This window comes from Hypomesus transpacificus, chromosome 22, assembly GCF_021917145.1.
Source record: "Hypomesus transpacificus isolate Combined female chromosome 22, fHypTra1, whole genome shotgun sequence".
Classification (NCBI taxonomy): Eukaryota; Metazoa; Chordata; class Actinopteri; order Osmeriformes; family Osmeridae; genus Hypomesus; species Hypomesus transpacificus.
The window spans coordinates 2871093-2894621 of record NC_061081.1 but is presented as its reverse complement, the minus strand read 5'-3'; the positions used below and the strand labels follow the sequence as shown (position 1 = coordinate 2894621).

At 44.0% G+C, this 23529-nt stretch overlaps 3 protein-coding genes across 12 annotated transcripts in view; 2 read left to right on the top strand and 1 right to left on the bottom strand.

The window, feature by feature from the left end:
- Window positions 1-1091: 1091 nt before the first annotated feature.
- btf3 (basic transcription factor 3) lies at window positions 1092-5186 on the top strand. Of its 2 annotated transcripts, none has more exons than XM_047045149.1 (6): window positions 1092-1223; window positions 2201-2269; window positions 2505-2618; window positions 2718-2919; window positions 3531-3587; window positions 4728-5186. In XM_047045149.1, exons 2-6 carry the CDS (start codon window positions 2201-2203, stop codon window positions 4772-4774), a joined length of 489 nt encoding a protein of 162 aa, XP_046901105.1. In that variant the 5' UTR covers window positions 1092-1223; the 3' UTR covers window positions 4775-5186. The 2 variants fall into 2 exon arrangements, with proteins under 2 accessions (XP_046901105.1, XP_046901104.1); XM_047045148.1 differs by having other exon boundaries at window positions 1092-1277.
- A 134-nt stretch (window positions 5187-5320) lies between these two features.
- On the bottom strand, window positions 5321-11093 carry ankra2 (ankyrin repeat, family A (RFXANK-like), 2). Of its 6 annotated transcripts, none has more exons than XM_047045144.1 (10): window positions 11008-11093; window positions 10598-10672; window positions 10254-10523; window positions 9676-9834; window positions 8968-9033; window positions 8757-8854; window positions 7985-8110; window positions 7748-7814; window positions 7572-7652; window positions 5321-5899 (listed from the first exon to the last, which is right to left on the bottom strand). In XM_047045144.1, exons 3-10 carry the CDS (start codon window positions 10486-10488, stop codon window positions 5844-5846), a joined length of 888 nt encoding a protein of 295 aa, XP_046901100.1. In that variant the 5' UTR covers window positions 10489-10523; window positions 10598-10672; window positions 11008-11093; the 3' UTR covers window positions 5321-5843. The 6 variants fall into 6 exon arrangements, with proteins under 6 accessions (XP_046901100.1, XP_046901102.1, XP_046901098.1 ...); XM_047045146.1 differs by having other exon boundaries at window positions 10254-10519; XM_047045142.1 differs by having other exon boundaries at window positions 10254-10672.
- A 4158-nt stretch (window positions 11094-15251) lies between these two features.
- The window catches only part of arhgef28a (Rho guanine nucleotide exchange factor (GEF) 28a), a 39511-nt gene continuing 31233 nt past the window's right edge, over window positions 15252-23529 (top strand). For 3 of the 4 annotated variants that reach the window (XM_047044439.1, XM_047044437.1, XM_047044438.1), the window contains exons 1-2: window positions 15253-15737; window positions 18668-18722. In XM_047044439.1, the coding sequence (XP_046900395.1) occupies window positions 18690-18722 (33 nt within the window). In that variant the 5' untranslated portion in view covers window positions 15253-15737; window positions 18668-18689. Of the gene's footprint in view, window positions 15738-18667; window positions 18723-23529 lie in introns of all 4 variants that reach the window. The other variant, XM_047044436.1, reaches the window with a different exon arrangement.

Genomic DNA, 23529 nt, shown 5'->3' with positions numbered 1-23529 from the left:
TTTAAGTTTATTTGATATTTATCAAATATGTGAATTGTTAAAACAATTAATGCAATTGTGGCATAGTATAGCCTACATTTTCTTAAACCACGTGTAGGGCTAATGCAGATTAGGGCCACATACTTGTGTTAGCCCCCTTCATGTATATTTGGAAACATATATCAGCCATTTGTGAAAGTCTATGATTTCATCTTACAGCCTATCGAATTATATAGCCTATCATTTAGCTGATTCATTCAAATGTACAATAACCCAAAGGCCTATTATTAATCAGTAATTCCCACAAATGATTTATTTGTTTGACAAAAGGCCCTCTGGAGCTAAATGAGGGTGAATTTTTGAGCTGACACTTGAAGCAAATCTTTCATGTGTGGTTAACCACTTCTAAAGTGTTTCTAAATTTCCTTCTGCGATCGAAGGGTGTTTCCGTGCCACGGAGTACCAAGAAACCACTTAGCTGCTGAACGCAATTCTTGCCTCCCTGCTTCTCGCTCTGACAAATCCCATGAATGTCACCAAAACAGTTCGTCTCAGGGGATTTAAGGCGTGGGATTACACTGTATCACATGCATAAAAGACAAGAAAATGCCGGTATAAGATATTGTATGCGTGCGGGTTTACTTTGCTGCACGGATGAGCCCCTGAGCGTGCGTTTATCTCTCTCTAAGTGGGTGTGGGTGTATGCATGCGCCTCTTTTTTGCATGAGCCGGCTAGTGGTCTGATTCAGACATTTGGGCTTTGAGACGTGATGTCCAGGTAAACTAGTGAAGTGATAGGAGTCATCACTTATATATTTAGATAATTAACTAGGCTATGTAGCTAATTACGTTTATTTAAAAAGCCTGTGATGTAGAATAATACTGACAAATCAAATGATTTGAGATGATTAACTAATCTTTCTCACTGCGGTGACTTGCCTGGCTGGCTACCTTAGACCAGGCAGAAGTAGGCGCCCCAAGAATGGTAATTGCTTGTTATGTATTTATTGTTATTTTATGATTTTATTTTGCAATAATGTATACAAATACAATGACAGTTCAACTATTCTGAAAAAAAGGTAATTGCTTCATTCGGTGGTACACGCACGTCACTTCCCCCAGCGTCTCTCGCTCCATCTTGTTCCCCGCGAGTTCTTTCCTTACGTCTATGTGTAGATCAGTGAGGAGTTCCTAAATATATTTTTCCCCGCAGTGTTTGTACTTCCCTGCACCAGCAATACAAGGTAAACAAAATCCTTGTCTGCACGATGGTAGAAGGTCCTGAATCGTTGTAAACGGTGAGTTCTGGAAATTGAAGTGTCGGGGTGACAGGCCCTCAATTATTAGCTGAAACTTTTGAGTTTAACTGCAGCACTAACGTTGACAGCACTACTAGTACTTCAGTTGCTACCAATAATAGCATTGCGAGCATTTTCTAAGTATAGCTTGGCAGTATCCAATATACATTTAATTAATTATTATTGCAACTGTACTAACCTACTGTCTGTATCTAAATTCCCAAAGCTAAATGTTCAGTAGTCGCCGTCAGCATTTTGCTGTGTCGTGAACTTAACTATGCTAGCGTTAGTTATACTGTACGTTATGATGTATTTTAGGCAATAACGTAGGATATATAGTACACGTTATAGTGTACTAGCGAGTCCATAGCATGGTTGGTCCTTCTGTTTTTAAATGCTATCTGAACTCACAAGGTGTAGCTGTAGGTAGCTGTTACTCAGCCAGTATGTTAGCTAGCTTACTATTTAATATGTCTAGCTAATGTTGTGTACCTCTATCAGCAAAGGTAAAACTAGGTCGATTGTCATACCAAAATGTTTCTGTTCGGACAGAACTCGTTTGGATTTGGTTGCTAACTGGCACGCAACGCCAGTAGCTTGTGATCACTGAATTAGCTAGGGTTAGCTAAGGATGAACTGAGCCCATTTACAATAGCTGGTGATGTTTAGGACGCCAATGTGAGACTGACGTCAGTCTAGCTGTTATCAGGCCGCTTATCGCCCAGCAGGCATAGGCTACTCCGCCCTGCCCGACAATTAACGGTTGGACATTTGGTTCACTTTGAATGTGTTGTTTGAAAGCCCTTCACAAATTTGAAACGACACCAACACAGTTACAGAAACTACTGTTACTTTATATATGGGTTGTAATTACTTAATGAAAGGACTGTGCTTCCAACCGCTATTTGACATTTTTGTTTCAGATGAAAGAAACTATAATGAATCAAGAAAAACTTGCCAAACTTCAGGCACAAGTCCGCATTGGGGGCAAGGTAAGACTGTTTAATTAACTTTGTTGTAAAATATATTTTACAGTCTATACATCTGTCAGTAATGTATCAGTCTTTACTGGTTCATGCAGTATTGACACAAATATGTTGTATAGGTGTACTGAACCGAGATTATTTGAATGTTGCCTTGGGAACAGTCAATAATCACATTCCTTGTCTGTATTCCTGCCCCAGGAGAGCCTTTGTTCAAGCATGTTTGTTCTTGTCACTGTCTTAGGGCAGTGCTCGCAGAAAGAAGAAGGTCATACACAGAACAGCTTCTGCAGATGACAAGAAACTTCAGTTCTCCCTTAAGAAACTCGGAGTCAACAACATATCTGGTATTGAAGAGGTAGGTTATGGCACCTCCAACATGTCACTCTTGTCATGCCTTACTTTGTAAACACGTCTGTCTGTGGGCAATATCTTTTCATAATCCACCTTTTGGCAGGTGAACATGTTCACAAACCAGGGGATGGTAATCCACTTCAACAACCCCAAAGTGCAGGCCTCTCTAGCAGCCAACACCTTCACCATCACTGGCCACGCGGAGAACAAGCAGCTGACAGAGATGCTACCCAGCATCCTGAACCAGCTGGGAGCTGACAGCCTGACCAGCCTCAGGAGACTGGCTGAATCCCTTCCCAAACCGGGTACGCGTACTGGAGTAGGCTTCAAGGAAACCCTAGGTTGAATGGAAGGAAACCCTAGGTTTAATAGAAGGAAACCCTAGGTTGAATAGAAGTCCTGTTGCTGGTGCTGTGGATGGAAGGAAGACTGATGGATTCCACGTAGGCACTCAAACAGGTCTCCGGTGATTTGTGAGAACACACAAACTAAATGAGGCCTGAGCACTTAAACCCAATATTGATCATTTATACTTCTTTCAAGTCGACAATGTACTACACAAATCGAAATGTTCAAAGTACACTCAGCTGTAGAACATAGATTCAAACTAACTGGACCAGTGATGGGCCATTTAAGACAGAAACTAGTACCAGAGAATCATAACTATATCTATTTTTATATAAATTCTAATGGAACTTTAAGTTAACCTGCCTCATGTAACCTTTTCTGTGTTATTTCAGTATAGTTTTCCCACTTCATGTCATGATTTTGAAACATACACATTTACTTGCCCACTGTAAAGTTTGACATGTGCATTGGCACATGAAGGCATGATTGATGGCGAGCTGGGCTGAGTAATGCACAAGCTTCTATCACTCTTTAATTGGCTGCTAACTGAAGTATTGCTGTCTTTTAGCCGGAGATAGCAAAGCATCCATTGCCACAGTGGAGGAAGAGGATGATGATGTTCCAGGTGAGTCATGGTGTAAAAAAATAGTCCCTATAATGATGGTTCAGTCGAGTTCCGGCACCGTCTTTAATTGTCATTTGTTCTTTTATAGTACAGGCCAGTTGCTCTCTGACTTTCTCCTCTGATGTTATTTCATACTGTGGTATAGGGAGTATAGCGAGTCAGGTGGCTGAGCGGTTAGGGAATCGGGCTAGTAATCAGAAAGTTGCCGGTTCGATTCCCTTCCATGCCAAATGATGTTGTGTCTTACGGCAAGGCACTTCACCCTACTTGCCTCGGGGCAATGTCCCTGTACTCACTGTAAGTCGCTCTGCTAAGAGCGTCTGCTAAATGACTACATGTGGTAGTTTATACCCTTTCGCAAGTTTGTGTGACTGTTGAATAACTTACATCTGGGTTCGTATTTTCTCTCAGATAATGTAACCAAGACAGGTTTGCTTTCTTTTGGGAAGTGGAAGGGGTCATTCTAAGGAGGGAGGGCGGGGGGGGGGGGGGGAGTACATCAGTGACTGTAGTGGGTGGTGTGAACGAAGCGTTTAGCGTTTGAAACTTTTGTTCGTTGTTTATGAGTTCTGAAAGGCCTGTTTGCTTTTCTTTGTGAGGAGAACGGGGCCAAACACATGAGGTTGCCATTACAATTCCATCTGCCTGTCCCTGGGCTCTCCTTTTCCTGTAACCCAAGTTCTTTCAAACGTAACAAATGATTACGTCCACTCTCTGCGAGGGTGGCCAGTCGAAGCCCTGATGACACAGGGTTAACAGCCTATGCCATCGTGTTATTTTTGTACTTTGCATTCTTTTGTCATTCCCCCCCCCCCCCTCCCATTATATTCAAACCTCTGAATTGTTTCCATTTGAACCCATAACCCCCTCTGAGCCCAATATGGACAGGGTAGATTGATCAGATTTCATTGAGCAATTAGGGCCCTCTTTTTGATCCCAGCTGCCAAGATTTTCACAGCTGCTTTTTGGCAGTTCAGCGGGGTCCTCAGTTTCTTAGCGAGCACTGCTCACCCTCAGAGGAGAGAGAAAGAGAGATGGAATGGGGATAGGTCAGGGAAGAAATTACACCTGGCTCTGGTTTCTCATGAACCCGCCTGCCTGACTCAAGTCAGCTCACCGTCAAATCTCTTTTCATTTCAGATCTGGTGGAGAATTTTGATGAGGCTTCCAAGGAGGAGGCAATCTAAAGGACGGGGGTTGTTGAAGAGGCTTAACACTTGGGTGATGGGGCAGAATATATTTTCTGTTTATATATAGATATATCTATATATTTTTGGTGCTCCGGGGTTGTCCGTGTCCAGGTCATAGAAAGGTCGTACCCATGTGAGGTCTCCGTTTCTAAGGGATGAACTAAGTCCGTTACCAAACTGTTTGTTGTCTGAAGCCTGGCTGATAACCACAGTATCTGAAATAAACCCTTTCTATTGCCTAAAGGTTTTAGAACTTGTATCTTTCTCTCCTTTCAACAGAATGTTGGCAAAGCAAAACTGTATGTGTTGAAATCTCAGGAATAAAGTGTTGAAATCTCAGGAATAAAGTGTTGAAATCTAAGGAATAAAGTGTTGAAATATCAGGAATAAAGTGTTGAAATCTAAGGAATAAAGTGTTGAAATCAAGAAATATATCCTAAAATGAGTCACACAGTATCAATGTTTGCATCTGTAACTAGTAAAATCTGACAATAGCCTCGGTGAAAAGACTGATTCCTCCACAAAGCACCTCTCAAACAGCACTAAGTTAAAGACAGTTTTATTTATTAATTAAATGAATCTATTATAATTTAATAAGTAGCACCACAATTATACAATACACTTCAGATATTGTAAAAAATAAAAAACGTTACTGCAAACACAAAATGAATCCACACACAGCACTTTACATGGTCTGAGAACGTTGTCGGTCAACTCATTTCACAAACGTGTTGCCTGGGACTGATTCCCAACATCAGCTCTGTCATGTTGATATTCAGCCCGAAGTTGGCGTTTCAAGAAACAAAAATTGACAAAAGAGTTTCGGAAAATATCTTAAGCTACATGTCTCAGGTGTTTATCCTTGTTTAGAAATTCATCCATATTCACATTGTGACAAGCTTCATCGAAACCATCCAAGCATGAGTTTCGATAAGCCAGCAGGTCTGTTGAGTCATTGCACGATTGTCCAGGGCCCAAACCCCCAGTGTTGGCATCCTTCCAGAAACCCAGTGATACCTCGTGGAGAGACACCAGTATCTTCCCTGTGCTCGGAGACAAGCCACTGTTACTCTCTTATTCCCATCAGCAGCTTCAGTAAGTGGGCCTCCATTACCTGTTGAACTGAACAGAGAAGAGAAAGGTTTTCTTGTTTTACGTTCATTTTATATTCTAAGGTGTACAACCCCAATTCCCAAAAAGTTGGGACGCTGTGTAAAATGGAAATGAAAACAGAATGCAATGATTTGCGAATCTCAGAAAGTCATGTAATTCACAAGAAATCATTGAAAACGTCAAATACTTGCAACTTAGGGAATTCAAAATGTTAAGGAAAAAATATGGTCATTTGGAATTGGCAACAACCTCTCGAAAAAGTTGGGACGGGGGTAATAAAAGGCTGGAAAAAGTAAGTGTTACTAAAAATGAACAGCTGGAGGAACATTTTGCAACCAACTAGGTTTATTGCAAACAGGTCAGTAACATAATTGGGTATTACAAGAGAATCTTAGAGAGGCAGAGTCTCTAAGAAGTAAAGATGAGCAGAGGTTCACCAATCTGCAAAAACCTGCATCTACATATTGTAGAACCATGTCAGAATAATTTTCCTCAACGTAAAATTGCTTTGAATATATCATCATCTACAGTGCATAATATAATACAATTATTCTGAGAATCTGGAGAAATCTCTATGTGTAAGGGACAATGGGGAAAATAACTTGTGCATGTCTGTGATCTTCAGGCACAGCATAAAATCAGGCATGATTCTGTAATCCAAATCCTTGCATGGGCTCAGATACCCCTCCAGAACTCATTGTCTGTGAACACAGTTTGCTGTGCCATCCACAAATGCAGATTAAAGCTGTATCATGCAAAGAAGAAGCCACACGTGAACATGATCCAGAATCACTGCCATCTTCTCTGGGCTAAAGCTCATTTAAAATTGACTGAGGCAAAGTGGGAAAACTGTTCTGTGGTCAGACAAATTGAAATTATTTTTGGAAACCTTGGACGTGCGTCCTCCGGACTAAAGAGGAGAGGGACCAACCGGCTTGTTGTCAGCAATCAGTTCAAAAGCCTGCATTTGTGATGGTATGGGGGTGCATTAGTGCCTATAGAATGGGGAGCTTGCACATCTGGAAACGCAACATATACACAGGTTTTAGAGCAACATTTGCTTGCATCCAGTCAACATCTTTTTCAGGGAAGGCCTTGAATATTTTAGGAAGACAATGTTAAACCACATCCTGCATCTGTTACAACTGCATGGCTTTGTAATAGAAGAGTCCGGGTGCTAAACTGGCCAGCCTGCAGCCAGACCTTTCACCAGTTAAAAACATTTGGTGGATCATGAAACAAAAAATATGACAAAGAAGACCCAGGACCGTTGAGTAGCAAGACTCCTGACACAAAAGTGACAACATTCCTCTCCCAAAACTCCAGCAACTGGTCTCCTCAGTTCCCAGACAGATACATACTGTTGTTAAAAGAAGATAGAATGCTACACCGTGGTGAACATGGCCTTGTCCCAACTTTTTTGAGACGTGCTGCTGCCATCAAATTCAAAATCGTCTTATTTTTCCCTTAAAATCGTACATTTCATCAGTTTAAACATTTGACACGTTTCCATGTTCTATTGTGAATAACATGACGGGCCTATGAGATTTGTAAATCATTGTATTCCGTTTTTGTAGTTTATTTTACACAACGCCCCGACTTTTGGGAATTGGGGTTGTAGTTGAGGATGTAAATAAGAGCAGCAGAGGGAAGCGTAAAGATCCACGGGGTTTCCTCCTACCATTCCGATGGCCCATGGCCACGGCCATGTCCATGGCGTTGAACCCCGAGTCGGACTCCATGGTGGGATCGGCTCCGCTCTCTGAGCAGGGGAAACATCAAAGAGATGACTGTTGGTTGTCTGTGTGTGCGCGTGTGTGGGGGGGGTGTTGGAGGGAACGATCAGCAGGTCCTCACCTAGAAGGATTTCCACGCAGCGTACATGATTCCCGTGGACAGCATACAAGATGGGGGCGCCTCCGTTCTGTGAGGTCACAAACGCTGCGTCACGACAAGGCCGACCGCCAAGGCTTTCACACGCGCCAATGCAATCTCATTTCTAACTCCTTGAAACGTCACGCGGGATCCGTTTCCTGCGTGTGTGCGGTGCATTGTCGATCGGAAGGGAAAACCGTATGACGTCGACCTACTCACCCAGTCGTACTCGTTGACGTCGACCCCACAGTCGATGAGCATCTTGACTATGTCAGTGTATCCTTTGCTGCAGGCCAGAGACAGGGCACTCTCCCTGCCTTTGGCCAAAAGGTTTGGGTCAGCTCCCTGGATAAACAACGATAGCATTAAAACTCGGCCATGTCCATAGCATATGTCTTTTATCATTCTTTTATGACTGAAAAATCTGAAGGCAGTCTTTCATTTTGACCAATTAAAACTCTAAGGGCGAGCGAACATAACTACAGGTTGAACTACAGCAGATCGATTGAGTTTATTTCTTGTACCTGGTTTGTTCACTTCTATTGTAATAGTCTTTTTGTTGTAAAATTGCATTTTTCATATTTGCCTGTTTAGTCACAATGGCCAAAATGTTTTTAGTGGCTCCACTGTCACTGCGATTTATTTACTTTTGATATTTTTTATCTGCTTCATGTGGTGTTGACATGAAAACTGACCACAGTAGGTGTCTCTTTTCATCTTTTCTCTCCATCCATAAATGCATAATCTATGAGCTTGCTCTGTCACTATTCCTATATTTAATTCATTATAACATTTCTAACTATTAACATGTCTTATCATATTTGTTTTCATAGCATTCAATGGCATTGAAGTCAAATGCAACTTTTAGTCCACAGTTAAGAGTTTTGGTGTTTTTGTGTCAAGTTACTTTAGTGAAGCCCCTATAACAAAGGTTAGATGTGTATTCCTATACCATGGCTGGGGACCTTTCTGTGTGTGTAGCTGTTCTTACATTCTGTAGCAGGAACTCCACCACGGCAATCTGACCATGTGCTGCAGCCCACATCAGAGGAGTGAAACCCTCCTCATCCTGCAGGTTGATCACAGTCTCTAACACACACACACACGCACACACACACGCACACACACCTTCAGTAGATGCTGAACAAGCAATGACCTAACATCCAATGGTCATTTGAGCAGCACCCAGACAAGATGATCACCTTGTTCTATCCTGCTTGCCAGGAACACCATCTCCCCCTGGGCAGCCAGCTGGTGGATGGACAAGGCTAGGAAAAAGATACAAATACTCTACATGGGTGCACTTTTGAAGGCAGCGTTCCTTCTAATACTAGTTATAGATTCAAGGAAGACCTGAGGGATTTGGCTCAACAGCTATGGTAGGACAACCGAAGGGTTTGGTTCCAATTGTATGCACAAAAGTGTTCTCCTCTCCTCCTCTCTAAAACCTGCTCCTCTGATACAACATGGATAGGTGAAAGCATGCTTCTCTATATACATTACATTTACATTTAGTCATTTAGCAGACGCTCTTATCCAGAGCGACTTACAGTAAGTACAGGGACATTCTCCCCGAGGCAAGTAGGGTGAAGTGCCTTGCCCAAGGACACAACATCATTTGACCCGGCGGGGAATCGATCCGGTAACCTTCTGATTACTAGCCTGACTCCCTCACCGCTCAGCCATCTGACTCCCTCTATATATAGCTTTACCATGCGATTATGTCCATTCGGGCAATTTCCCTGAGGGGAGGAACGATACATTTCTAGACATTCAAAACGGGGCCTAGGAATGTTCAACTGCACTACAAGCAGCCTTGAGCCCATCTGGGTTCAAACATGCTCCACCATGTCACATCATGTCATAACAGAGCTTCACGTTTGCCTTGAGGTGTCCGCTCATGTACTTACAGTGCACCAGCAGAGGCGTGGAGGAGACTTCGTTGCCCCGGTGCTTGTTAGTGAGTGTGGTGGACTGTTTGATGGGGGAGAAGTGCTTGGTGGTGGAGGGGGTGTAAACATGGCGCACCTGAATCCCTGGAGAAGGAGAGGTCTGAATGTTGCACTCAGCTGAAACCGAAACAAAGCTTTAGGTTAGTCACGTGCTACTGTTTGAACATACTGACCATCACATGCTGTGTGCAATTAGTTGGTTGATGGCAGTCTGTGCATGTGCTGTTGGTATTGTGTGTGTGTGTGCGCACGTGTTGTAGGATGTAGGTGACAGCCTGCTGTTGTATTTTAAAAGCGGATGTGTCCGCTTTTAAAATTACGTTCGGGGCATTTAAGTTTCTTATTTCCTCTGTGCCTTAAACAAGTGACATGGAGCAAGGTTCCTTGGTCGTTAGACAATCATTGTTTTGTTCAAGACAAAGATGAAGTACTAACAAAGAGCATCATATTATTTGCGTATTTAGGACAGGAAGCAACGACAAACATATAGCGGCTACAATTCAAAGATGAACCGGCTTTAAGTAGGTATAGCTTACCTTTAAACAGAACAGACGCTACTTCCAGATCTGAGTTAACCTGGTCTTGGATGTTTTTGCTATCTTCCTCGTTGAGCGACTTGACGAAACGCGAGCAGACGTTCATGTCGAAGCGGTTGGGAAGGATGAACTTGATTCCCATTGCGACGTTCTGGGCACCGCCGGTGTCGTCCGTGTCCGAAGTGCCAGGGTGCTCGGTCTTTATGGTGGTAATGTCAGGCATCACGCACTCCATTTCCTCTGAGACGAGAGGGCACTCAGCAGTCCTGTCTGGGCCAGAGACCGTATCCATGACTGGCCACACAAGAGGAACGGTGTTTTGTTTTTTTGTTTTTTAAACGTACTCTGTCTGTGGCCTGGTTACTCCGTTTACTCATCAGATGACTATCCTTTAGCTTGTCTGTGTTGTCAATGCAAGCCTAGGTTAGAACACATACACTTATGTTAGCATGCAAACAGATCTAGATTTAATTTCTTATATCAGTCTGTTAACACGTACTGTATTTAGACCAGAACACTGCAAAGCAGACATTATCAAACAGATAGCTAGCGTTTACACATTGCAAGCAGCAACATCTCCCGCTAGCTTGCTAGAGCTAACGCGTTAGCTTAGCCGGGTCACGCAAGCTAGACTACGTTAGCCACTGACTGTCACCAATAAACCAATATTTTGTGACTACATTTTCAATGACCATTACTCAAGACCATCATTATAAATAACCTGTATATAGTAAATAATAATTTCATACTCAACTCATATTGTATGACCTTTACTGTGGGTTGTTGTGCACAGATTTGTAGACTCGTCTTGTTTTGACTGTTGTACTATAAAACGCATGCGCAATACGTGCATCCGTCCAATGTTTTTGGGACGGATTTTAAACGGATTCTCATTGTTCTGATTCTTATTCTTATTGCTGTTCAATCACAATTTACATAGACGTCAAAAGCCTTCATTGAATGCATAGTCACCAATTGTGTTTGTTTTTTTATCGCCATGATTCTAATATAACTCATAACTGTATAATGTCACTTCTGTCTTGCAATGGGAAACGCAGCTCGTTAGTAAACAATAACTATGTTGTTATAACATTATACAATTCCGTTAAAACGAACGATTCAATACATTTTCAATAACATATAGTTTTAGTGTGTAGCCCATACTGGGAACAGTGTAGTCCGTACTGGGGAAAGGTTTGTGGTAGGTTTTAGGTTTTATGTTTAGGTTAAACAGGAACACCACTTGACTTAAAGTCAAGACTTCAAGTTCAGACCCTATACAGGCCTGCTGTTCATGGCTGCAAAGTCCATCCATCTGACCACCATGCCTCTTTCTGAAACGGTTTCTTCTGCATGAATAATCTGGAATCACTCATTGTTGAAGGGGTTTCTCCTTCACTGGTCAAAGTTGCAACATGCTAATCTGATTTAGGGGGATATGGCAAATATTTCTTAATCAGCTGTCAAGTCCTTTTATAGAGGGATCTACGGAGCATAAAACATTTTGTGTGCTTGTTTTCAGTTTTGTTTTTATTATAATTTATTTTTTCAGTTTGTTTTTACAGAATCTTTTCCAGATTAAGGAGTTTGAGGCCAGACCTTTCGACTCATGGTGCAAACCCATTTATGGCACCCTAAAAACCCTATTTAGCTAATAAACTGTATTGTTATAATCCTGACCCATCATCATTTCTGGACTTTTTAACAATCGATTGTCAATCAATTATTTTTCTTTTCAGGTTTTTAGTTGAACATGAATGTTGCCATTATGGTTGCAACATAGTGAGACACAGTGAACAGTTTGACAACAGAAAACCTGAACGACAGAGCTCTTCATAGTCCTCAAACACATTTCTCAGGGTATTATGCTCCCTGAAACGTAATAGTGTTTACGTTTGAAAGTCAAAAGCTTCATACATAGCATGAGAATGTCACATGCATTAGGCTATAGATATGGTTCCCTCCATAATGTTTGGGACAAATACTTTTTTTTTGTGACTTTCCTCCGTCTTCCACAGTTTTAAATTTGTATCAAACATTCAACATGTCGAAATTGCAACACCTTTTATTCAGTCACCACACCCCGTTTCAAGAAACCATAAGGTTTAGAAGAAGTGGATTCGCAGGCGACTTTGTGACTAGTCAGGTGCGCTTATAGGTTGCAGGTATAAGATAGCTTTCCGCATTGCATCTTCATTCCAGGCTATTGTTGACCTCTGGAGTGTGTTGTTGCTGTTTGTCATAATGAAAAACAGATTTGTACAAATGAAAGTTAAGGAAGCCACAGGCCGGCAGAGCATCACCAGAGAGGATACTCAGCATCTGATGATGTTTGAGTCACACACTTCAAGCAGTCATTTCACGCAAACGATTTGCAACAATATACTACACATGACTTTCATCATGAACATAATATTGCTGTGTCCCAAACATTGTTGTGCCCTGAAATGGGGAGCACTGTGTATAAATGGTGTTGTAATTTCTATCAAAATGTATGAAAATACTCTTTAATAAAACCTAAGAATGTCCAAATCCAGAACAAATATTTGTCCCAAACATGGAGGGCATTGTAGCCTACTTGAACCTTTGGCTATGATTCAGAACCTTATGTGATGAAATGTGTTGTAACTGTTGGTAGATTTTATAGATTAAAATCTATTGTTTGTTTGACTTGATTTCCCCCTACGGCTTCCAGTGTTTGTTTATTTTGAGGTGACTGTGTAAGGCTTATCGACATATGTCTACCAAGCTGCAAAGTGGCGATTTCCTAACAACATTATTAGGCTTTGTTGGATAAATCCCTTGACCATTTATGCAGTTCATTAGTCCTATAATCTCTGGAGTTGGCATAAGCAACCTGTTTGCTGGGTTTAATCTGCTTTCTGCTTTCACCAACAAAAAACCCACATAATTGTCCTTTCATGTTGCAAGCAATCGCCTTGCCTCACATTTGGACCAGGCTACCCTCCAGCTAATGCAGAGTTGTGAGGCGGTAATTCATAACCAAAGTAGGTGACAGCTCACAGGAGGTTAAGCAAACATGTGACCTCCATGACTAATGCTTCTTAGGCATCTTAGAAAAAGGTAATCATCAAGCATACAGTAGGCTAACCTATTTCTTGACTCGTCACAAAAACCTTTGTCAAATCTGTGAGGGGAATGTCTTGCAGGTCTGTTGGTATTCTAACCTACAAGACATTTATGCAATGTTGATGTTTTTTATGTTGGAAAACGAACGTCCCTTTCCAAAAAGATAGCATAGGTAACCAGATTGCTGTGATTAGAAGGTAGGCTTTATATTGCCGTTCAGGCAGCAGCAGGGCCGGTCCGACCCAATAAACAAACATTTGTTTTGGGCCCCACGATTGGTTTAGGGCCCCTCACCCCAAAAAACATTAAAAAACATTAAAATAATTGGCAATTGAAAGGGCCCCATACTCTATTTTTGTTTAGGGCCCCCAAAACCCTAGGGGCGGCAGCATGCCATCTCAAACACCTGTTTTGAGCAGGATGCTGCCTTGGTTGACCCGGGCCTTTGAACAAGGAGGGGTGGTGGTGTGTGTGTGTGTGTGGGGGGGGGGTGTTGGACTGGAGAGGGTTGCTGAAGGATGGGCAACAAAAGGCTGAATGTGGGCTGACGTGGGAGACTCCTGGATGGTACTGCCGGTTCTTCCAGTCCATAAACCCCCAACAGTCGGCTCCGGAGCCCGGGTGCCAGGGACACCGCGGGGCCGCTCATGGAGCCTAGGTCCATTGTGCCTCCCGTGCTTGCGGCTCTGCCTCCTGCTGTCTGGCCGTGGAAGACCGTGGGCCATGACGTGACCTCACACAACACAGCCGAGCTAGGCATCGAGAGAGGCCTTTATGTCCCCAGAAGGCTCCCATTGTGCCGTTGTTATTGTGCTTTCGTTGTTTGTTTGTTTGTTTGTTTTCCCGAGTCTCTAATGAGGAGGTCAAGGGTTGCGGCCTCTCCCTGCCGCAGTGGAGGCACCGGGGGGTCCGGAGAATAAAAAGCTTCCAGGTCATTTGCACTGAGCAAATCTCCTCACTCCTAATATCTATGTCAAGATCACACGCAACCGTCGGTCTCAGTAGCCTTGTTTCCGGGAGCATGGGAGCCTCGTCTCCGTGATAAGGCCCCTCCGCATCGCTGCGTCCGTGGCTCATGCTGCTCACGCCATCTCCAGGATTCAGCCCTGTGTGTGTGTGTTGACTTCTCTCATTAGGAGGCAGGGCCTTATATAATCACATTGAAAATATTTAAAAAATGTTTGCTCTGTGAGTCCATACAATTTTTTTTTTGGGGGGGGGGGGGGGATCTCACAAGTGAAAATGCACACAGTTGGGTTTGGTCATGCATATTTACTGTACAGTCAAAGACCACATAGCGTAGAAATATTCATGCTTTTTGTTCCTCGTGTCTGTCCCATGTAAATCATTGAGGTAGTACAATTACTATTAGACTGTTTCTTTTATTCTAGTCATATTTCATATGTAATGTCCAATATTGACCACATGATGGCAATATAGCCTCATTTCAATTCATGATTAATAGCCATGCTTATGGGAGATGTTTGTTGTGTTCTGTGCCTGTAGATGGCGTCACTCTCTCAGACTCACCTGCTACCTTGTGAACTGAGTCCAGTCATCCTGGAGCTGCCCAAGCCCCCTCCTCTGGCCTACATTGCACATATTTCTTCATTCATATAGTAGAGTAACTGCCGCGGCAATGTGTGTGTTCCACGCCATGCTCAGTGGTGGCTTGCTGCAGGGTTAGGGTTTGCTTCAGTGGGACCAGGCTGTTTAACTACCATGATGCATGATTACTTTATGTCTGCAAACTAAAGACGTGCTCTGTTTATTTGCACACTTTCAGAGTTAGTGGGTATGAGGCAGGAAGGGTGGGTCACTACATTTGGTCTATGCCATTTCCTCTCTAAAGCTCTCTGGACAGAGGGCTACTGTGTAGTGTTTTAGTATAGGTAGACGAACAGACGTGACGTGGAAAGTAGGTAACCTGATAAAATACAATCTAAATAAAACTGTACTTCCAAATGCTACGAGACATGATTGATGAACTAAATATTTTACCTCTCCTCTGAAGGCTCATGTCAACCAAATATTTAAGCAAAAAAAAAACTTCGTATCTTTACCAGTTCGTGGACACGTGACGATGTTATTGTCCCTCCGCGAGGGAGACCTCTGCTCTGCCACCGCTCAAGCGAGAGGCGGGGCTCGAGCAGAGCAGAGCAGAAGCGGAGCGGCAGTCGTTGCACATTTTAAGCTCAGTCTGCCTCTCATCACATCTATGGACGGACGGAGCTGAAAACAAAAGGCTTAGTGACTTGACAGCTGTCTTATGTCGAATATGTGCGATCCAAAACCATCAGTCATTTAGAAGAAACGCACAGTGGAAAGTATCGCAGTTTATTTTGTGTGCAGCACGTCACTTGCAGCTTTCACATCAGTGCGCGCGGGCTACAGGTAACGTCAAACACTTGTTGCCATGCTTTGACAAGTTTAGAACAGAAACAACCTTTTCTCCTTGTGTGTGATCCCGTAGGCCTTATGCTTGTTTTGAATCTTGTGTTGAATATTTTAATGTAGCCTATCCTAACGTCTCTTGATATCATGAATAATACACCTGAATCATTTTTTCTGCTCAAACACTCAAAAGCCTTGTATGAGCACTGACAGAAAGTTACAGGCGTTAACACTGTTTTCAGGAAGATAAATATGGAGTATTTAAGAATAGAATTTTGTTTAACAATAAGCGTACTCTTATGATAGTGCTGGCAAGTGTTAGTGAATATTCAATTGTTCAATAAATGTCATTTTCCCGTTAGTCCACGATAAGGATCAATGATTGAAACTAGTGAGAGTCGTTGATAAGCCAGTGTGCTTATTATCTGAGAGCTCACTCACTTCCTTGTATGAGACTTGATATCCTGTTAGGGGCCAAGTCCCAGAAGTTTAGTCCTTTTGGACAAAGAGGAAGGGTGGGCGTAACGTGAATAATTGGGTTCATCATAATCCCTTCAGGTGTGAAATGCACAGTGAGAATAATCCCTTAATAATCTCCTTCTCTCAGTATGCTTTTTGGCTTGCTACAAATTGATAAGCGGATATGAGAAACATGCTTGGCGCGTCTGTGAGACGTGTCTGTATCTATTGTAGTTTAAGATTCACCTGCTGCTCAGGTATCTGGATTTTAAATGGTTTCGTTTTTCTGAGAATGAGACATTGCAGCGCCGTACTGCTCTTGGCAGCTCCTTGGGATGGTTGTCATTCCACCCAAGCATCACTTTCTCAGGAGCCGTAAATCACCCTCCAACGCTAGGCTGAACATTTCAGCTGGGTGTTCCTGAGGATATTTGACAGGCACCACACCCATGTCCTTGAGATTGCCCTGAAAGAAAAGTACATTGCCTCCTCATGCCAGTTGTGTGGTTAGTGAAGCCTTGCCAGGTGTGGGTGACTGAAGCGAGTTAGGCCATGTGAGAGGAATAGGATTATTCACAGGTGACCTCCAAAGACCTCAAGAAAAGAGAACTTGGACACATTTGGAGGCTGAAAATATTTGGGGCACATGACCAGATGGGTAAATATGTCAGGGGGGATCTCCTCCTCTGGTTTTGATGGTGTTCTCCCCTTCTGTTTGTGTATGTTTAAGATGTGTGTGTGTGTGTGCATGTCTCTGTGCGTCAGCGGTCAGTTTGTCTCCTCAGCCTGTGTCCTTGAGTCTCTGGCCAGTGGCCAAGGTCATTTATTCTGACGTAGACACTGGTGAAGGTCAGGGGTCACCACACGTGGGCTCACCTCTCTACACCTAAGTGACTAGACGAGACATTCTGGATGTCGAAGCTACAGGAGCTTGTCACGTCATACCCTTTGATCTCTGGCTATAGCTAGCCTAAAGGCTCCACTTATGAAGCAGTCTGGGGGTGAAACAAGACTTTGAATGTTTGAGAATGTTCATCTTTGCACCTTCCCCCACACGCACCTTGGACTTGTTTTGTCTGCCTTTTGAACATGCCAACCAGCTAGCTAGCTTGTTCGCTAGCTCAACCATTGAAAGGCTCCCAGGTCTATCAACTCGGATTACGTCCTTGTATTTCCTTAGAACTGTCACTTTTTTTTTTTTTACCTTGTTTCTCAGAAACATGCTGAACACATATCCCACTCATCCTGGTCGACATAAACATTTTAGTTGTGGATGCAGGGGTATAAACCCCTGGGACCTAACTGGTAATGGCTTCAGCCTATATTGGGGTTGTAATGTGGGGAGAGTGTAAAGGTTTGGACTTCAACCCTGCTCCTCATAGGAAAATAAGCATGCAAATTTGGGAAGCACATCAGCAGATGCTGGATATAATAGTGTAGCCTTTTTCCAGATCATTCCACGCTCCAATATATACTCATGTCACACAAACAGTGGATTTATTGAACGCACACACATGTTGGCAGCAAGAGTTATCAAACAGCTAAGTTACATTTACATTTAGTCATTTAGCAGACGCTCTTATCCAGAGCGACTTACAGTAAGTACAGGGACATTCCCCCGAGGCAAGTAGGGTGAAGTGCCTTGCCCAAGGACACGTCATTTGGCACGGCCGGGATTCGAACCGGCAACCTTCTGATTGGTAGCCCGATTCCCTAACCGCTCAGCCATCTGACCAGCTAAGGAGGACGGTAGCTCATGTTGTTTCCCTCTCTCTAGATTCTAGCCTATTCCAACCTAAATGATCAGATCAAATCAATAGGCCAGGGATGCCAACCTGTCATGGTGACGGGAGTTTCTGAGTGCTGGCTTTCTCGCCGTCAGAGACTAGACTGAGCCCTGCTATGTGGGGCTGTCCATGCAGTATTCACAGACCAGGGTGAGGTCACAGCCGATCAGTGTGTGTGTGTGCACTTCGTGGCTCTCTACAGTTACAGCAGCAGGACTCAGACAGTCATGGCTGTTTCCTGTCGCTGCAGATACGCACACGCACACACGCACAGGCACACACACACACAGGCACACTCAAAGTAGTTTACAAGTCTTGATTTCTCAGATAACCATCAGCTTTCTCGAGTTTCCCATGGAAACGACATGAATGCCAGAGAAGAATATTACAAGGATGATGGTCTTTCATCTTAAGACGCTGTGTACCCAAATACTTTGGAGAGAAGAGAGGATTAGACGGGGTCACACATAGAGTCTTGTGATTCTGCCAGTTTTCCTCAACGATGAGAGTAGAGCAGGTCAGATGTAATATCAGTGGCTTGGATGACCAATGTCAGAAGAGGACAAGTTCTTCCTCGTGTTTGGGACTGCATGTCTTGGTAGCGTTATTGCTGGGCAGGTTCGCAGAGAAGTTACTCTGCAGAAAGTACTAGAACTTAGTATGTGGCTGTTGTTTTCTTCCCAGAATTCCATCAGATGCTCAGAGGATGGAGTTGGACCGCAGAGAGGCGCCTCTGTATGTAAGTGTGACCTCTCCCCGTGCAGAAAAGTTGCCCTTGCTCTTGTGCGTGCGTCTCCCATCTTTCTTCCGTCTTTTACATCTCAACTTCATCTACATCTTTTCTCTCACTCCCTCACTCCCTCTCTACCATTCCCCCCCCCCCCCCCGCCCCCCCCATTTCTTTCTACAGCTTCTTGACTGGCTGTCCTTGTGTGTGTGTGTGTGTGTGGGAGTGGGGCTCAGGTGAAACTGTATCCTGCTGTGTGTTGTCCCCTGGGACCCCCTCCCCCCACCACTCAGATCCCCCTCACCCTTCCACCGCCTGCACACCAGATGGCAAGGCATGCTCCTGCCCAGCCAGAATCTGCCCTTATATGTAGGAGTGAGTGTGTGTGTGTGTGTGTTGGGGGGGGGGGGGGGGGGGTTGGTAATAGGAGCTAGAAAGGGAGCGGGAGAGTGAGTTTACAGGAATGAAAGGTCCATTTATTGTTTATTGGCTCTGAGAATATAAGCCCGGACCAAATAAGTCATGTTTCTTCAGTGGGTCAATCCATACGGTACGTTTCCTATTGTAGAGTTAATCAAAGTGTGGTTGTCTTAGGAGCCTCATGTCAATTGAGTTCAAAATAGCTCTTTAAATTTCTCTTTTTCATTTGTATCGGATTTCTCTCACTCTCTTTGATTGAATTTGTGTCTTGATTTCTCTTTCCCTGCGTCTCCGTCCGTCTGAGTGGATACTGTATAGGTGTGCGTGTTCCGTCTCATGGCTCGGAGCCTGGGTGGGCCGTCCACTGAATCTTTGCCAGATTTCTGCAGGCAGGAGAGAGTGTCTGTTTGTTTAGCTCTGTCATCAGTTCTGGAGGGGGTCCCGGAGACGTTCGCTCTCCGTTCTTTCAAGGTTGTTTCAGAATGCCCGGAGAGTGAGCCGACCGCAGGTGACTGCACACCAGAGTCACGCACGCGTAACTTAGAGAAGTCATAGATTGAAGCCTTTACGGACAGTCCTAGCTCTCCCTCTTTGTTGAAGTCGTGTTTGGTTACAACACTGTTTACCTTCAACCTACCTCTCGAGTCTGTGCCTGCAGCCACCATTTGCTCGAATTCTGTTGGTATATTTATTGTCTTGCGCACACACCCACAGCTACACATGTTTAGATTGGGCGAGCCTCGAGGAAAACCAGAGGTCATTAAGGCTTCAACCAATGGGGTTTCACATAGGGAACGAGGCGCAGACCAAGTCAATAAATAACCTCTAATATTCACGTACGATCAGTGAGATGTAACACCTCGTTTGGTTTCTGGCGGTCTTCTTGGTGCAGGCATGTGTGCCCCACCCTGCCACTATGGGGTCACTACACAGCAACTCGACACACTCCCTCGTCAATGAGGTCCAGGCCTCAATGCCAGGCTTTATGCATGGATGTGTGTGTGCACTGCAAAGTGGATGTATGTGTGTGTGTGTGTGTGTGTGAGTGAGAGAGTGTTATTGTAACGGGCCTGTTAAAAGATTTAAGAAGGGCCTGTGCAGAAACGGCACGGAGTCTGGCTCGCATCAGAAATGGCGGCGCAGAACAATTGACAAATGGTCGTTTTGAGTGGTAGGCATCGGCAGCCAGCGCTCCGTGTGTAATTGGCTGTGTCTGAAGAGGTGGTTTGTGGTTTGAGCCGTGGAGGGGGGGAAAAAGAACTATGATTTATTGAGTTCTTTTGAATGAGCTCAAGTGTCTGTCTGTCTGTCTGTCTCTCTCTCTCTCTCACTCTCTCTCTCTCTCTCTCTCTCTCTCACCCCTAGAGAAATCACTAATGTGTGTGTCAGCCTCAGTTTATCCAGGTGTGTGTGTGGGTGTGTTTGTGTGTGTGTGTGAATGTGTGTATGGGGTTATCAGGCTCTGTGCCACTCTGGCTTTGAGAGATCACTTGCTAGAAGATTGTGTCCTTATGTTCTGCCGGGTTTGGAATGGTATTTTGGCTATAAGGAATAGTTTTGGTTTGTGTTTTGGGTGAGAAGAAAGGAATGTGTGCTGTCTGAAGCTGTTTGAAGACAATAAAAACATTCCTTTTATACAGGTCAAGCTGCATATCAGTGCAATGACGTGCTTTAAGAGATGGCAGAAGTCTCACACATTGTCCCGGGGTACGCCTGAACGTTCACTGCATTTCAAAGCATTTCGTTACAAACTTCCCACAGCTTGATGTGCTCCCTCCGTGGATAGAGCGTTTGTCATACAGTGGTGCAGAACTAGGTTTTTCCAAAACGGAAAAAGAACATCTGTATTTACCTGTGGAATAAACATCATCATGAACATGATCCAAATGGGGGTTTGATTGGGCTGCAGCCGCTAGTCAAGAAGGCCAACAGGTGCCAGCGTAGCACTGATAGAGTTGGTGGGAACTGCTGAATGAGCTTGAAAGGGCGCCTTTTATCTTGCCCGAGTGGGTTAATGATTCAAATCTTTTGTTGTCCGAGAACTAAGGTAATCGTATTTGCCGTGCTGGCTTGACCAAAGTGAGATGAGTGGTAAAGCCACGGTACGTCATTTCTTTGTATCTACGAGATAAGCCTGAGAGAGTTAGGGGGTTGACGTGAGCAAACATGATCAAATGCGCATACATAGCCTATACGTTGGTCTCTGTGGGGATAACTTCCAATTACCAGTCCTGAGGTGTAAATGCGGTGTAAAGGTTGAACTTAAACATACATTAAGCTTGTCTGTCAATTGAGGTCTCGCTTTAAGCTCGTCATGGAACAGGAATCTATCCTGAGAGTCGGTCTTCTGTGATGTGAAAGAGGTATGGATGCGACGCAGGTTTTAGTGACAGTTTTTCAGAAATGCATTAATGTGCCATTAGTCCACTAAATTGAATACGAGGTATGTGACTCTGAAGAGCGTAGGGCACACACACACACACACACACATGCACACACACACACAACCACCCTGAAGGCTCAGATGTACAATAATTCTGTTCCGGCACACTGAGCGTTTAGACGGGTTTGTCTTCCTCTTCTCTGTGACCTGTTTCACTTTGGAATACTTGAAAGACTCCAGGGAACCAAGTTAGGTGACTCTCACAATGACCAACAAGTGAGATGAAAGGAAAGTTATTGTATTCCCTTTCTATCAGTGCCTATAGAACCTGGTCAGTGGTGAGCAAACTGTTTAAAATCTGCCCACGTGATCTTTGATCAAAGCACATCTATAAATCCATTAGCTTTTTTTATTAAGGACCATCAGTAGCAGTCATGTTTTTATTTCTTAAAAGGATTACAGAGTTTGATTGAACTTCAAAGTGCACAAAGAAACCCGACCAGTAGTCCTAATGCATGATTTAATGAGCTCAAGTTGGGCTGAGAGAGAGGGAGAGGGAGAAAGAACTAAACAGTGAGTCAAAGTCAATAAAAACAAATGTGACTGTATGGAGAGAGAGAGGGACAGAAAAACGGTTGGAAATCAATATTCTTTGTGTTTTTCCATTCTCTTGGCTACACCAGTCTTGTACCTAATTCATTGGACCTACTGTTGTTCAGCCTGTTGTTGTTGTTGCGGTAGATGTGGTTCCCATGACGTCACCTGTTTGGGTCCCTCAGGAGATCACACCAGATAGCCCAGACACACACTCTCTCTCTGTCTCTCTCTATCTCTCTCTCTCTCTTTCTTTTTTGGTCTAATTTCAAACAATAGACTTTTAGATTAATTTGAGCCAAACACAACAGCTATACGCTGTAGGGTATGAGAAAGAGATAAGCATCAAGTCATTGACCATGTTCCATAATGAGCACATTGGGGAATAGCTCTTCAACCCTAACACCTTTCCCATGGAAGTTCACCGCAAAGTGAATTATTCAAATGTCACTCGATCCAACTGCGTCACCGTGTCACAGTCACAGAGTCACTGAGTCAAATAATAAGGCCAAGGGAGCCCTGGAGCAAGACCCATGAATCAGCCTGACATGTGACCTGCTCACTCCAAAACACAAACAAGCATGCCTTACCACAACCCCCCCCCCCCCCCCCCCCCACTCCCCCTGCCCCCCCTCCTCCTAGCCTCTCCCCCTTCAGGCTTCACCAGCTACACCTGTGACTCGTAGTGTCGCCTCGGTGTTTGTCAACCTTAGACCAGGTGGGTGGTTCTGCTATCTTATCTGGAGAGGTTTATTCTCGAGCTGTCTGAGATAGCCTGTGACATTCACTCTCCTTTTACCTGCTTCCCTAACGACCACGTGGATGATTAGGTGGCTGTTAATCATCTGACTTCTGATAGCGTCACAGCAGTTGAGATTTATGGTTTAAAAAAGTTTGTTTTTTTAATAATAATTTTTCTTTCTCTAAAGGGGGGTTTTCCTACTCTGGCACTTAGCTCCTGTTTTTTTATCTCTTCCTGTACTTGTACAGTAGGACACAGTGCTCTGCTGTTGTATCGCCTCCCAGTTCTTCCCCTGCTCCCTCAGGATTGGTGATTAGTCGTGTGGTATAAGCGAGGCCCACTGGAGGCCTGTTGCACTTCTAATGATGTTGTTTGGGGTCTCACGCCCCATTAAATCATTGCCACTTGTCACTCATAGCAGGAACAGTGAGGTTGACTGTGACGTCCCATCCCTGCAGCCCTCCATCCTCCTCCGCGTCTCCATTTTCCGAGTCCTTCATTCGTCCCTGGTTCCATCTCCATCCCTCCACCGTTTCGCTACTCCTTTCCCTCCTGCCCTTCTGTCAAGCCATCCCTCTTACCCACTCCCTTGTGTTCGCCCTTGACCCAATCCTTATCTCCTCCCCGCCATCCCTCCCTCCCTTCATCCGTCTCTCCTCACCTTTTCAAGCAGTGTCTGA

What these genes read in the sequence shown, in the direction of transcription:
- btf3 (XM_047045149.1), top strand. Translation starts at nt 2,201, where the DNA reads ATGAAAGAAACTATAATGAATCAAGAAAAACTTGCCAAACTTCAGGCA. An exon ending in ACATATCTGGTATTGAAGAG is followed by an intron (nt 2,619 to 2,717) that starts GTAGGTTATGGC and finishes ACCTTTTGGCAG; the next exon opens with GTGAACATGTTCACAAACCA. An exon ending in TGAATCCCTTCCCAAACCGG is followed by an intron (nt 2,920 to 3,530) that starts GTACGCGTACTG and finishes GCTGTCTTTTAG; the next exon opens with CCGGAGATAGCAAAGCATCC.
- ankra2 (XM_047045141.1), bottom strand. An exon ending in GGCAAGCAGGATAGAACAAG is followed by an intron (nt 8,855 to 8,967) that starts GTGATCATCTTG and finishes TGTGTGTGTTAG; the next exon opens with AGACTGTGATCAACCTGCAG. An exon ending in GGCCATGGGCCATCGGAATG is followed by an intron (nt 5,900 to 7,571) that starts GTAGGAGGAAAC and finishes TTCTCTGTTCAG; the next exon opens with TTCAACAGGTAATGGAGGCC.